The 12,970-nt window shown below is 39.3% G+C and overlaps 1 protein-coding gene across 1 annotated transcript in view; it reads right to left on the minus strand.

Annotated features, from left to right (window-relative positions):
* Nucleotides 1-247: 247 nt before the first annotated feature.
* SCCPDH (saccharopine dehydrogenase (putative)) overlaps nucleotides 248-12,970 on the minus strand; it is a 46,022-nt gene continuing 33,299 nt past the window's right edge. Inside the window, exons 6-12 of the mRNA XM_003815343.7 lie at nucleotides 9,642-9,772; nucleotides 8,847-8,964; nucleotides 7,922-8,041; nucleotides 7,771-7,827; nucleotides 3,623-3,734; nucleotides 1,929-2,010; nucleotides 248-873 (exon numbers count right to left, since the gene is read on the minus strand). Coding sequence (XP_003815391.5) covers nucleotides 768-873; nucleotides 1,929-2,010; nucleotides 3,623-3,734; nucleotides 7,771-7,827; nucleotides 7,922-8,041; nucleotides 8,847-8,964; nucleotides 9,642-9,772 — 726 coding nt within the window. The 3' untranslated portion in view covers nucleotides 248-767. The remainder of the gene's footprint in view (nucleotides 874-1,928; nucleotides 2,011-3,622; nucleotides 3,735-7,770; nucleotides 7,828-7,921; nucleotides 8,042-8,846; nucleotides 8,965-9,641; nucleotides 9,773-12,970) is intronic.

Raw genomic sequence — 12,970 nt, forward strand, 5'->3', positions numbered from 1 at the left:
TTATTTTAGGGCTTCCATGTAAAACCTAGTTAAAATACAAAAAGTAAATTAGAGAAAAATTCTGCTTAGGTAGTGAAAATTGATAGCAGCTTATAAGCTGTATCCTTAAAAACCTAGTCACAGATATAGAATTAGGTAAAGATAAAATGCTAAGCCTACTTATTGGCAAGAAACAGGTTAGGCCACTTAAGCAGCATGTTTCTACCACTATACAAATACATAGGCAGGTCCAAACACTAAACCACCATTCGATTGACAACCTTTTATTTTTCAACTTAGGTAACAGTCCAAAATCAGTGTAGATTGGCGAAAAACTAGGCAAAAATAGCAAAAAGTGCAGTTTAATTTAGCAAAGGCTCAAGACAGTATGTGGAAGGAAGGTGAGATTTCCCTCCTAAGCGGCAGTTACTGCCCGACACTAACGCTGGTGTGCGCACCCCCGATGAGAATGCTGCTGCAACACAGACTGGGACACCGCCTCCCCCATTAGACCTGCCAGCTCATTCGTGAAAATCTACCAGGAACACATCGATGAAAAAAATATGTCAAATATGAGTTCTCTGTTATAAGCAATAAAATCACAAAATCAACTCAGATTTGAAATTTAGGGTAAGCTAGGACAATTTCCTGCTTTTTAATATATAGATATTTTAGATTTGACAATCGTTTCCACATACACTCAGACAGGCTTACAGAAGAATTTCAAATATCAAATAGAGAAGCTGTTAATTCACGCACGTTATGACTTCAGTTAATTCTTCCAGTGTTTAGACTTCAGAGCTGCTAATAACACTAAACTCAATACCGTGTTTGTTGAGTCTGTCAATCAACTTTGTTTTGGAAAAAGCTGCTCCAGGTGTGAAGACCCCGCCCCTATAAAACAATAACAAGAGAAAACAGTGCACTCAGCTCCTCTCCAGTCTCCTATTTCACAAGCCTCACTATCAAATTGCTACAGAACCCCTGAAAACCCAAGTCTTCATGGTAATCACGGCTACCTTTGATTCCTTCCTAAAATCAGCCAAATGAGCGAGTAGCTATTAGTCAGGAGAAACTCGCACCACAGCCAACCCTATCTAGACGGGCTCTGTTCCTGGAGATACTGTTTCCATTCTATGCATGTGTTTGGTGGGTGCACTGTGCGCCATCACCCCGAAGAACCGCTGCTGTTTACAAGGACAGTCCTCAGACTTAGGGGGATTAAAGAAAGACCCGAATGGAATAAATTTAGATAATCAATTATTATTAAAGTGTAAACAGAACTTAAATCGGATGAAAAAGAAGTTTTTAAAAATATAATAGCTAACATTCATAAATGCTAAATATTTTCAAGGGGGACCTAGGTATTTGAAAAAATTTAATTAGATTTTACTATATACAAATTTTACTTTTATTAATCCTGTTTTAGGTCATGCCTGGTTTACTTCTCAGCAGCAGGCCTCTGCTCATTTGAAAAGCTGGCCTAGTTTTAGGGGGACAGCTAAATGCTCCAGTAAGACAGTACGTCTGAAAATCATCTAGCCAGGATCCCATGGTTCCATTCATGCTGGTGTCAGTCAGGGTTACTACTGCCAGCTGGGTATAGTTAGGCACTGATTGGACGCTCCTAGTAATACTATTAACAACAGGGACTTTTTTGAGTGGCTGACTCTGGACTTGAGGTATCTTTATAAAGGGCTGAAGTTAACTCATGGCTCTCCAACTTTTCTGTCTCCTCTCATTTACCTCCACAGTTGTTCCTCTGAGACCAACTCTGGGCTGGTAAGAAGCTGTCCTTCTCACAGTTTTAATTTACCTATATTTTTGAAGCAAAGGAACTGAACTATAAATGCTTACATGCAAACCCAAAGCCTGAAAATCAAATCAAAATAAGCTAAAATATAACATAGATAAAAAAGATCTTCTAATTGGAAGAAAACCAAACTTACGCCTTAGGCAGATGAGAAGCATCACTTAGAAGAGTCAAGGCTGCCTGAACCATAGCTATGGGGGTAGCCACATAGCCAGCCTCTGCAGAAAACAGTTGATCAGGGAAAAAGAAAGGATTCATGAAGTACCCATTCAACAACATCAAAAATCAAATGGTAGATTTTATATCTTACTCTAGGTGTGCAGATTTTTTTCAATAGATACTCTGGTCACTTAACAAAAATAACATATCGAAAGTATTTATTAAGTGTTAGGAACTGTACTAAGTGCTTTAGGTCTATTAAACTCATTTAATTTTCATAACAATTATTTAAGGTCAATATTACTTTTATCCCATAGAGAGAGAGGTTAAGTGACTTGTCCAAACTAACAGGTAGTGACTGAGCCAGAATCACACCCAGGCAGCTGGTTCCAGAGTCCACACTCCACCCACTGCACTGTACTGCTTCTTGACAATCATTGAAGCCAATGATCCTAGGTTTTTTGTTTCTCTATTGTACACTGAGCCGATCCCTATCTGTATTCAGACACTTCACTTAAAAACAACAAAAAAATCCTCTCAATTTTTTCTTAAAGAATAACGACTAAACATAAGTTTAAAAAATGTTTATAAACAAACGGAACATTAGCATTTATAATCCTGTCAAATAATGAAAATACAGTCAACTTACCTTAAAAAGTCAGGTGGGAATTTCAGAAAAGGGCAAGATGGAAACATACTATCATCTGGCTTGATTAAAATCCCCCGTGGGCCAGGCATGGCAGTTCATGCCTGTAATCCCAACCCTTTAGAAGGCTGAGGCAGGAGGACTGCTTGAGCCCAGCCTAGGCAACATAGTGAGACCCCGTCTCAATAAAAAATTATAGCCTGTGACCTAAAAGGGCTGACAGTAATTATACTACAGTTCACAAGTGGACCTGTCTGTCTCTGACAGTAATTATACTACAGTTCACAAGTGGACCTGTCTGTCTCTGACAGTAATTATACCACAGTTCACAAGTGGACCTGTCTGTCTCTGACAGTAATTATACCACAGTTCACAAGTGGACCTGTCTGTCTCTGACAGTAATTATACCACAGTTCACAAGTGGACCTGTCTGTCTCTGACAGTAATTATACCACAGTTCACAAGTGGACCTGTCTGTGTCTGACAGTAATTATACCACAGTTCACAAGTGGACCTGTCTGTCTCCGCATAGTTCTGTAAAATGTACAGCAAAAGTTCTTGAACGTTTTGGGCAACATTCTTTTAACAACCTATCAGAAGCCATTCCCTTCCCTTGAAAAGTGCACGTGTGCATACATATTTTACAAACAATGTCAGGGTGTTCAGAGACTCTAAAGAAATCCTAGAGCACAGATTTGACTGACATTATACTTACACTACTTGCATATGAGATTCAAACAGGTGAATATCAACCAATCCCTTTTCCTATTAATACTAATTAAAATTTGCCATTCTGAATTACTGAATCATACTCCAAAAACAGCCGGAGGGAAGGATGCACTAATAAAATTGGATTATATCAATAATTTCAATCTTCCTTTGACAGAATAATTTTAAGTTACTTAATTTGTACAAATGTATTTCTAAAACAATTAAGCTTTAAAAAGAATATATTGTAATGGCATTGTACTTTATAGCTTAAGAGTATAAAATTCCCAAGCATTCTTAAGTGATATGTGAAATACCTGGTCCTTTCACCTGAGTACAAATTTTGATATTTGGTTTGTTCTTATCTGCACCAGTGCCTTGGCTGTATCCTTGACCAAAGAATGTCAGCGTGAATGAGGCAGCATCAATCTGTGAAGAAGGCAAAAGGCGCATGTCATAAATATGTCATTTCCTCCCGGAACACAGTAAAACCGACTATTCTATTTCAAGTGAGACATGGTCAACAGATGAAAACATTATTTTATCTGCCAGAATATCCCGTCATCATTTAAGCAGGGAGCGAAAACTAATTCTTTGAAGCTGTCAGTTTTGAAGACTGGCGTGATGTTGGGGGGAAGGGGAGTGGTAAGAAATAGGGAGGAAATAAAGATGATCTGGAGATAGTTTTTATTGGGGGGCAGAATATAGAAATCTGGTTTTAGATACCTATTTGAGGCGACAAGACAAAAATAGCCAGCAAGTAATGGAAATATGGGCCTGGAGTATAGGTATGTAATTGTTCCACTTAAAGATGTAAAAATTCGACTCAAAAAACTAAATTCTTGAGGACTTATCCTAGCATCTTTCACAATCACTAAATTTAGGAATGAGGTGATAAAGAATTCAATCATGATCAACACATCTTTATTAAGTATCAACTAAGGGTCAGATACCATTGAGGCCCTGAGACATAAATATATGATCACTGCCTTTGCTGGAGCTTACAGTTTAGTAGGAAGAAAGGGGGGGGAGAGAGAGATAAACAGATTAAATAACAATGAGACATGAACTAAAACATACAGGCATAACTCAGAGGAGGGTGTTATTAATCTACCGGGGCAGAGGGCAATGGTTCTGAACTGTATATATACACACACACAAACACATTTTAATGGTTGTTTTAAAACCCCAAAAGTAGATGGATTCCAGAAAGGAGAACCCATTATTTAAAGGGAAGAAGGGATGCAGTAGCATAGCCTTTCCAGAACATACAATTCAAGAGGTACAGACAAGGTCAGACACACGCCACACCTGTCCCGTCTCCTGCTATGGCGCCCACACTAATGGGTTCTAATCCTCTCTCAGGCTACACACATTGTCCAACCCAGCATAGTCTCTGGGTGGCTACTATCAATTAATCAAAGTCGGATGAAAAATGAATCCTATGTGCTATCCAGAACTAGATCATGAAGGGTCTAGGACGGCCTCACATCTCTGAAGAGGGACTTTCGGCCAGTTGTGCTCCAGGGGTGGGTACCAAAACCACTCAAATCTGGAACCCTCTTCCTTCCTCCACAGTAGTGATTCTCAACCCTGGCAGCACATTCGCATCACTGGGCAGATTTAGAAAGCCCCAGTGCCCAGGCTGCATTCCAGACCAACCGAACCAGAGTCTCTGATCATCTGTTTTGGGTTCTCTTCCAAAGTTGGGAACCACTGCTCTATGCTTTCAGGCCCCACTCCAGACCTACTGAATCAGAATGTCCAGAAGCAAGATGAGGGCATGTGTCAGTGAAAAAAGCTTCCTAGGTGATTCTTTTTTTTTTTTTTTTTTGGAGAAGGAATCTCGCTGTGTTGCCCAGGCTGGAGTGCAGTGGCGTGATCTCGGCTCACTGCAAGCTCCACCTCCTGAGTTCAAGGAATTCTCCTGCCTCAGCCTCCTGAGTAGCTGGGACTACAGGCGTGCACCACCATGTCCAGCTAATTTGTGTATTTTTAGTAGAGATGAAGTTTCACCTGTTGGCCAGGCTGGTCTTGAACTCCTGACCTTAAGTGATCCACCTCCCTCAGCCTCCCAAAGCGCTGGGATTACAGGTGTGAGCCACTGCGCCCGGCCATGATTCTGATATATGAAATCTCAGTTAAGAATCACTGCCAAAGCAGTGGGCCAGGAACATTTTATAAAGAAGGCAATGACAAGGTCAGATTTTGTGTCTTAGAAAGATCTCTTGGACAGCAGTGGGAAGACAGATTAGAAAGAAACCGTAGGAATGCTACGAAAAGTTCAAGCAAGAGATGGAAGCCTGCACTACCAACCACGAGACAGAAGCCTGCACTATCCACAAAGTAAAACGGCAACCCAAAGAACAACAGAAAATATTTTCAAGTCCTTTTGTTCATTTTTGAATTAGGTTGTTTTTTGTTATTGAGTTCTAGGAGTTCTCTATATTTTCTGGATATGAATCTTCTGTCAAATATATGATTTGAAAATACTTTCTCCAAAGAAGACATACAAATGGCCAATAATTGCAAATGAAAAGATGTTCAACACTAATCATCATCAGGTAAATGCAAATCAAAAATACAATGAGACACCACCTCACGGCCATTACAGAAAATAACAGATGTCGGTTTGGAAGCAGAGAAACTGGAACTCTCGTATACTGCTTGTGGGAAGGTAAAACGGTGCAGCGGCTCTGCAGAACAGTTTAGTGGTTCCTCAAGAAGTTAAATATACAATTCACATACGGTCTAGCATTCCATTTCTGAGTATATGCCCAAAAGAATTTAAAGCAGAGTCTTGAAGAGGTATCTGTACACCCATGTTCGCAGCAGCATAACTGGCAATAGCCAAAAGCTGGAGGCAACCCATGTGTTCACTGATGAATGAATGGATACACAAAATGTGATCCAGACAGGCAACAGACAATCATTCACCCTTAAAGAAATTCGAACACATGCTTACAATATGGATGAACCTTGAAGACCTTACGCTAAGTGAAATAAGCCAGTCACAAAAAGGCAAAGACTGATTCCATTTACATGAGGCACTTGGAGTCATCAAATTCATAGAGACAGAAAGCGGAATGCGGTTGCCGGGGCTGGGGGAGGGCGGAAATGAGGAGTTATTGTTTCACGGGTGTAGAGTTTCAGTTGTGCAAGATGAAAAGTGTTCTGGACACGGATGGTGGTGATGGCTGCACAAAAAGATGAATGTACTTAATACCACTCAGCATTTTTAAATGGTTAAGATGGTACATTTTATGTTTTGTGTATTTTACCACAATAAGAAGAAAAAAGAGGCCGGGCGCAGTGGCTCACGCCTGTAATCCCAGCACTTTGGGAGGCTGAGGCAGGTGGATCATGAGGTCAGGAGTTCAAGACCAGCCTGGCCAACATGGTGAAACCGTGTCTCTACTAAAAATACAAAAAAATTATCCGGGCGTGGTGGCGCATTCCTGCACAGTGCCTACATTAAGTGCACAGGTGGGGGATTAGCCTTGTACAGGGAACATATCATCCAGAGAGGAGGAAAGAAGGTCAGGATGGAACAATGATGCTACGTTAAGTGCACAGGCGGGGATTAGCCTTGTACAGGGAGTATATCATCCAGAGAGGAGGAAAGAAGGTCAGGATGGGAACGATGATGATAGGTCTGAGGGTAGGAATTTGAGGGGATACAAAACAGTGCTCTCAATTATTTTAGTGAGGTAGGAGTTGGGATAATTTGCAGATAGGGAAGACAGCTGCAGTTGGGTAGATTTTGAAGAAAGCCACTGAGAGGAGATAAGAGGCAAGACTAACGAAAAGGAAAAGAATCAGCAAGTGATGCTAACATTCCACAGAGGGGGAAACGGGAACTTGCTGCTACCATCTGTTCAGCAGTGGGATTTCCCCCAGGAGTGCCTGGTGTCAAGGAGATGAAAGCTAATGACCCAAGGCCTGAGCCAGGGTTGGGATCTGTAAGCCAAATGGTAGAAAATGAGGCAGTCCTATTGTTGGGGATGCTGGACACACAGAAATTCACTTGATCCCCCATCGGAATCCAGGGTATGTGGAAGAGGAAGTGAAACTGGGGGCAGAGGAGGCACAAAGGAAAAGATAACAGAGGAGAAAAATGGAGGAAGAAGAATATTTGAGATTTCTGGAAGTGAAGAGAACACAATTTCTGGAGCTAAATGGCTGGGTTCTCATCCCAGCTGGGCCACGTACTAGCTGGAGAAACCTGGGCAAGTTTCTTAGCCTCCGTGTGCCTCAGTTCTCTGATGTGTAAAATGGAGATAATAATAATACCTGCATTCAAGGGGTGTTTGAAAAGATTGAATAATCTAATTTACATAAAGAACTTAAAAGAGTATCTGAAACATAGTGCCCTGTCAAGTGTTAGATGATATCGTCACTGCACTGAGGAAAAGTAAAAACAAAGAAAAATATTATTTTAGTGTCTTAATACAAAAGAAATTACCTGTTTTTGTGTTGGGCCTTGTTTTGAAAAATAGCCAAAGGAGAAGAACCATGGGAACTAAAGGGGAAAAAAAACCGTCAGTGATATTTTTTTAAAACTCATGGAAAATACTTCTAATAAAAATAATCTAATTTCATAAAATCTTACTTACTTTTATGAGAAGTTGCCTTCCAATTCCAAACCTCACAAAGAACAAAAAGAAAAGTCCTGCAAACATCAGCTTAATAACAGAGGTGATGCCTCCCACAGTTACATACGCAGCATACTGAACCTAGATGATGGAGAAGACAAAGTTAGAACATTACTCCCTACATTTTGGACCAAGTAAGAATGTTAGCTACTTGTACCTTTCTCTTCCATCACAAATGTGGAACAAAAGCAGTTTCCACTTTACAAATGCATTATGTTCTGAAATCTTGTTCAGAAACCAGACATTGGGAGCCTATTTTTTGTTTGTTTTGTCAGACCTGGTGAACAGGAAGTATGATAGTCTACTTTTTAAAGAAAATTGTTTATAAATAGTAATTAGCTTCCCCTACTTGAGCACAAAAATCTACATAATCCCTAATATATCTGAGCTTAGCAATCATACATTACAGAACGTAGACTCCTATAAGAAAATGCCCTCCACCTTTTAACTTGAAATATAATTTCCTCCTGAAGTCTCGGCAATGAAAGCAATTACTTTCCTCACCAAAAGCAGCAGGATGGAACTCCAGGCGTGGCAAGGAGAGAGGGGACAGAAAGGGTTCCAGACATTTCCACAAGCAAAAGAGTTTCTAGCAACTGAAACCCTAAACAGGGATTCTGGGGTGCTTATGACAGCAGGATTTCCCGTATTGAATTTGCTGCTATTGTGTTACATTAAAAAGATATTCAGCAGCCAGATCTGAATCAAAAGGCAAGGCTATAAAATACAAAATGTTCTACCCTAATGATTCTGTATATTTCCAGAGGCTGAAACATGTATTACTTAGCTCTTCCTTTTTCTGCCTTATAAACAAAAATATCCCACACTGAATAGAAAGAGGAACCGTAACACACACTTTATTGATAAATAAACCATATATACTTACTGGTGATTCCTCTAAATTTTCATACAAGTAACGTTGAGTCCTCCTTACAACAGACACATCAGATCCCATAAAAGGAATGGAATAACCTTTGAGTTCCCGACAATAAGAAATTGGCCACCTGCAAGACAGACCTATGAATATTTTGCATTTCCTGCAATTACAGCTTTGGCTGGTAAATGTCTGAATAAGCAAATCAGTGGCAGGGCACGGTGGCTCATGCCTGTAATCCCAGCACTTTGGGAGGCCGAGGCAGGAGGATCACTTAAGGCCAGGACTTTGAGACCAACTTGGGCAACAAAGAGAGACTCTGTCTCAAAAGAAAAAACAAAACAGAACGCTCCTTTCAACAGCCCAACCCTAAATTCTTACCTCTAAACTTCTCACATATGTCCTGCAGTATAAAACTAAACTAAAATAAATTTTTAAAAAAGAAAAAAAGTTCTCACATAAAATTTAGTTGACAGTTAATTTCTATATTGATAGTGAAAAGTCATCATAAGATTCACTTATTTCCTAGGATTCAAATGTTTTATTACACACGAAGTACTTAAGCTTATGGTAATGGATTAATTATGTCTTATTTATCTTAAGCTTATGGTAATGGATTAATTATATCTTATTTATCTTAAGCTTATGGTAATGGATTAATTATATCTTATTTATCTGTGAAAACAATTCTGAGCTTACTACAAATTAGTCTCCAAGCTTTTCTTAGTAACATACTTTATTAATAGCCAACCCAACAACAATATACTTAGACTAGATATATAAAAAATGGATTTTAAGTTAATATACCTTCTCTTCAATTTTGGACCAACGAGCGGGACAGGTTTCAGATTTGATGCATTTCGTAGTTTTCTCAAATTACTCTGATCTCCAAAACCATAAATTGCTGACTTCCAGGTACCATCATGAATGCTCAACCCCTAATAAAATATTTCAAGAGTTAAAGAAACATGAAAGGGTAGTTAATAAATGTAAAGCCAAGTAACTTATCATTGTTACAAACAATATTTCACTTATATTTGGACAAGACATAATCCCTGATTTAATAATCTTGAGGTGAATTTTCATGACCAGCTAGGGAGCAGTCACATTCATTAGCTTGATCACACCCAATATTTACACCAAGAGAAGCCCTTTCTTCTCCCCTCCTATCATTCTTTATATTCTGTAATAAGTTATTTAGTTTTACTTCATCAATTTTACTCAACTAATTGACCATATTCCTTCAAGATCAGCCACTCTAATCCTTTTTTTTCTGCCCCATATGATCTGCAGGAATAGCCACCCTAATCCTCTCTCGATCCTACACAAATTCCTCAACATTTCTGGATATGTCCGTGTGCACATTTATGTATACATACACTGTGTACTGTCCATCTCTCCATCCTGTTACACCTGGTTCCCCGTCTACCTCCAACACCTCTTACTCTAGCCCCAAGTTATAGATCTGTCTTCCTACAGAAGTCTTAGTAAAATAATTGTTTAAAACATTTAAAGTTCACTAATAATGATTTGTATTTTAATTGCTTTCCTCAATCCCTTGATTTCTTTTTGGTATCACAGCTAGTACAGAGTCCTTAGTATTTGCTTGATCTTACTCAGACTCATTTATTCACTGATTTTTCATCCTTTCATGAGACTTTGGGCTGTCAGTGCCTTCCATTCTACCCTTTACAGCTTCCCCAACCCTTACCTCTAGCGCCACCGAGAAACGAGCGGCTGAGACCCCAGGAGAGGACACGACCTCTGAATTTACTATCACAGCGCTGGCCTTTTTTTTTTTTTTTTTTTTTTTTTTGAGACAGAGTCTTGCTCTTGTCGCCCAGACGGGAGTGCAATGGCACGATCTCAGCTCACTGCAACCTCTGCCTCCTAGGTTCAAGCAATTCTCCTGTCTCAACCTCCCGAGTAGCTGGGATTACAGGTGCCCACCACCACGCCTGGCTAATTTTTGTATTTTTAGTAAAGACGGGGTTTCACCATGTTGGCCAGGCTGGTCTCGAACTTCTGACCTCAGGCAAGCCGCCCGCCTTGGCCTCCCAAAGTTCTGGGATTGCAGGCATCAGCCACCGCGCCCGGCCTAGCACTGACCTTTCTTTCCCAACCTCTAGGTGGGCCTTTTAATTCTCTATTACAGGAATAAACTTCATTTATTATATTGATTGTACATAATTGTATTATGTCCTTCCTTCTATGTTGTTTACATTGTTTAGGTGAACAGAGTAATTCAGAAAGATTCAAAACTAATTCTGTCACAAGATTTTCAAAGAGGGATATGTAGGAGGTAGATATGAAGGTGCCTTTCATTGTTAATAAACAAGAGAAACAATAAAACCATCCAAAGATTCAGGTTTTCCTGTCTCAGCTTTGATGATACTGAAAAGCAGAGATACCAAATCTAACTTTCATTCTGGTACAGATTTATTTCTTCTGTTTTATTAAAACTACAACAGAACTAAAGTCTTAAAGGTTTGATTTGTTATCTACTCAATCTGAGCCTAGCCAAAAGGGCCTATGTGAATCTCTACAAATGTAAAGATTCCAAACACCAGGAGAAAACAGCTTTTTAAAAATCTAAACATATTTTCTTATACAACTAAGCCATTGAAAAGGAAAAAATTACATTCAATTTAAAAAACTATTTGCGTTTCACAGAAAAATATAGAGACGTACCTAATACAATTTTATTAAATTGTATATTCATGTATGTTATGAAGCCAACGTACATGTAAACATCCAGGTCAAGAACTACAGGTAACCAGCAACTAAGAAGGCCCTCCTTCCGTCCTGCCTTTACAGTAATCAAGAAAAATTCTTTTCTTTAGAGTTTAATCACCTAAGAATTCATCCCTAAACAGTACAATTAGTTTTGCCTGTTTCTAAGCTTTACAGAAATGCAATCAAGCAAGATTTATTACTGAGTGTTTGGCTTCTTATGCTCAAAATTGTGATGTCAGGATTTACCACGTGTTGTAAGTAACTCCTACACTGCAGCTAGCCTTTTGACTTTCTTAATCGTGTGTTTTGGGAAACATTCTCAATTTTAAAAGTACACAAATGTATCACTTTTTCATTACATTTAATGCCTCTTTGTCTTTTTGTAAAAGCCATTCCCAACCGTGAGGGCATCCACAATCCATCTAAACTTGATGTTGGTACGGGGTGCAACAGTATGAATCCAATTCCATTTTTTTCTCCAAGTAGATACTCAATTGTCCCAGCATCATCTACCGAAAAGCCCCCTTGCTGCTCCTGCCAGCTGGAAGCCCGGAGGCCTGCTGGGAGGAGGAATTCTAAACGACAAGTATGCCTGGAAAGCTGTGGTCCAAGGCCGTTTTTGCCGTCAGCAGGATCTCCAGAACCAAAGGGAGGACACAGCTCTTCTTAAAACTGAAGGTATTTATGGCTGACACAAAATGAGATTTGATTTGGGCAGGAGATGCGCTTATGTGTACAAAGAATAATACTGACTCCTGGCAGCAAACCAAACAAAACCAGAGTAACGTGGAGAAAGGTAACGTGTGCCCACGGAAACAGTGGCATAATGTGTGCCTAATTCCAAAGCAGCCTTCCTGCTTAGGCCACAGTCACAGGGGCTCTGTGATGCTGTACTCCTCAAGGATTTGAACTAATGAAAAGTAAATAAATATCAGTAAAAGTGGATTTGTAAAAAGAAAAGAAAAATGATAGGAAAAGCCCCTTTACCATATGTCAAGGGTTTATGCTGACTTAATAACAGGTCTTGATATCCAAGAGTGTCTTTCTGCCTTATTCTCTTTCAAGAATATCTTGCCTGTTCTCAGCCCTTTGAGTTTCCACATACATTTTAGAAACAGCTTGTCAAGATGCACATCAAAACAAAACAAACAAAAAAACCTGTTTGTGATTTTGATGGGAATTGCATGAGATTATAAACAAATTTGAAGAAAATTAACTACAAAATGGATTCATATTTTAATCCATGAATACGCTGGATCCTTCAATTTATGTCTTCTTTATGGTCCCTCAATAAAGGTTTACAGTTTTCTTCACAGAAATCTTGTACACTTTCTATTACTTACTCTTAGGTACTTGATTTGTTTAATGCTATCATAAATGGTGTTTTTTACAAAAATAAT

Source organism: Pan paniscus, chromosome 1 (genome assembly GCF_029289425.2).
Source record: "Pan paniscus chromosome 1, NHGRI_mPanPan1-v2.0_pri, whole genome shotgun sequence".
In the NCBI taxonomy this organism is placed as follows: domain Eukaryota; kingdom Metazoa; phylum Chordata; class Mammalia; order Primates; family Hominidae; genus Pan; species Pan paniscus.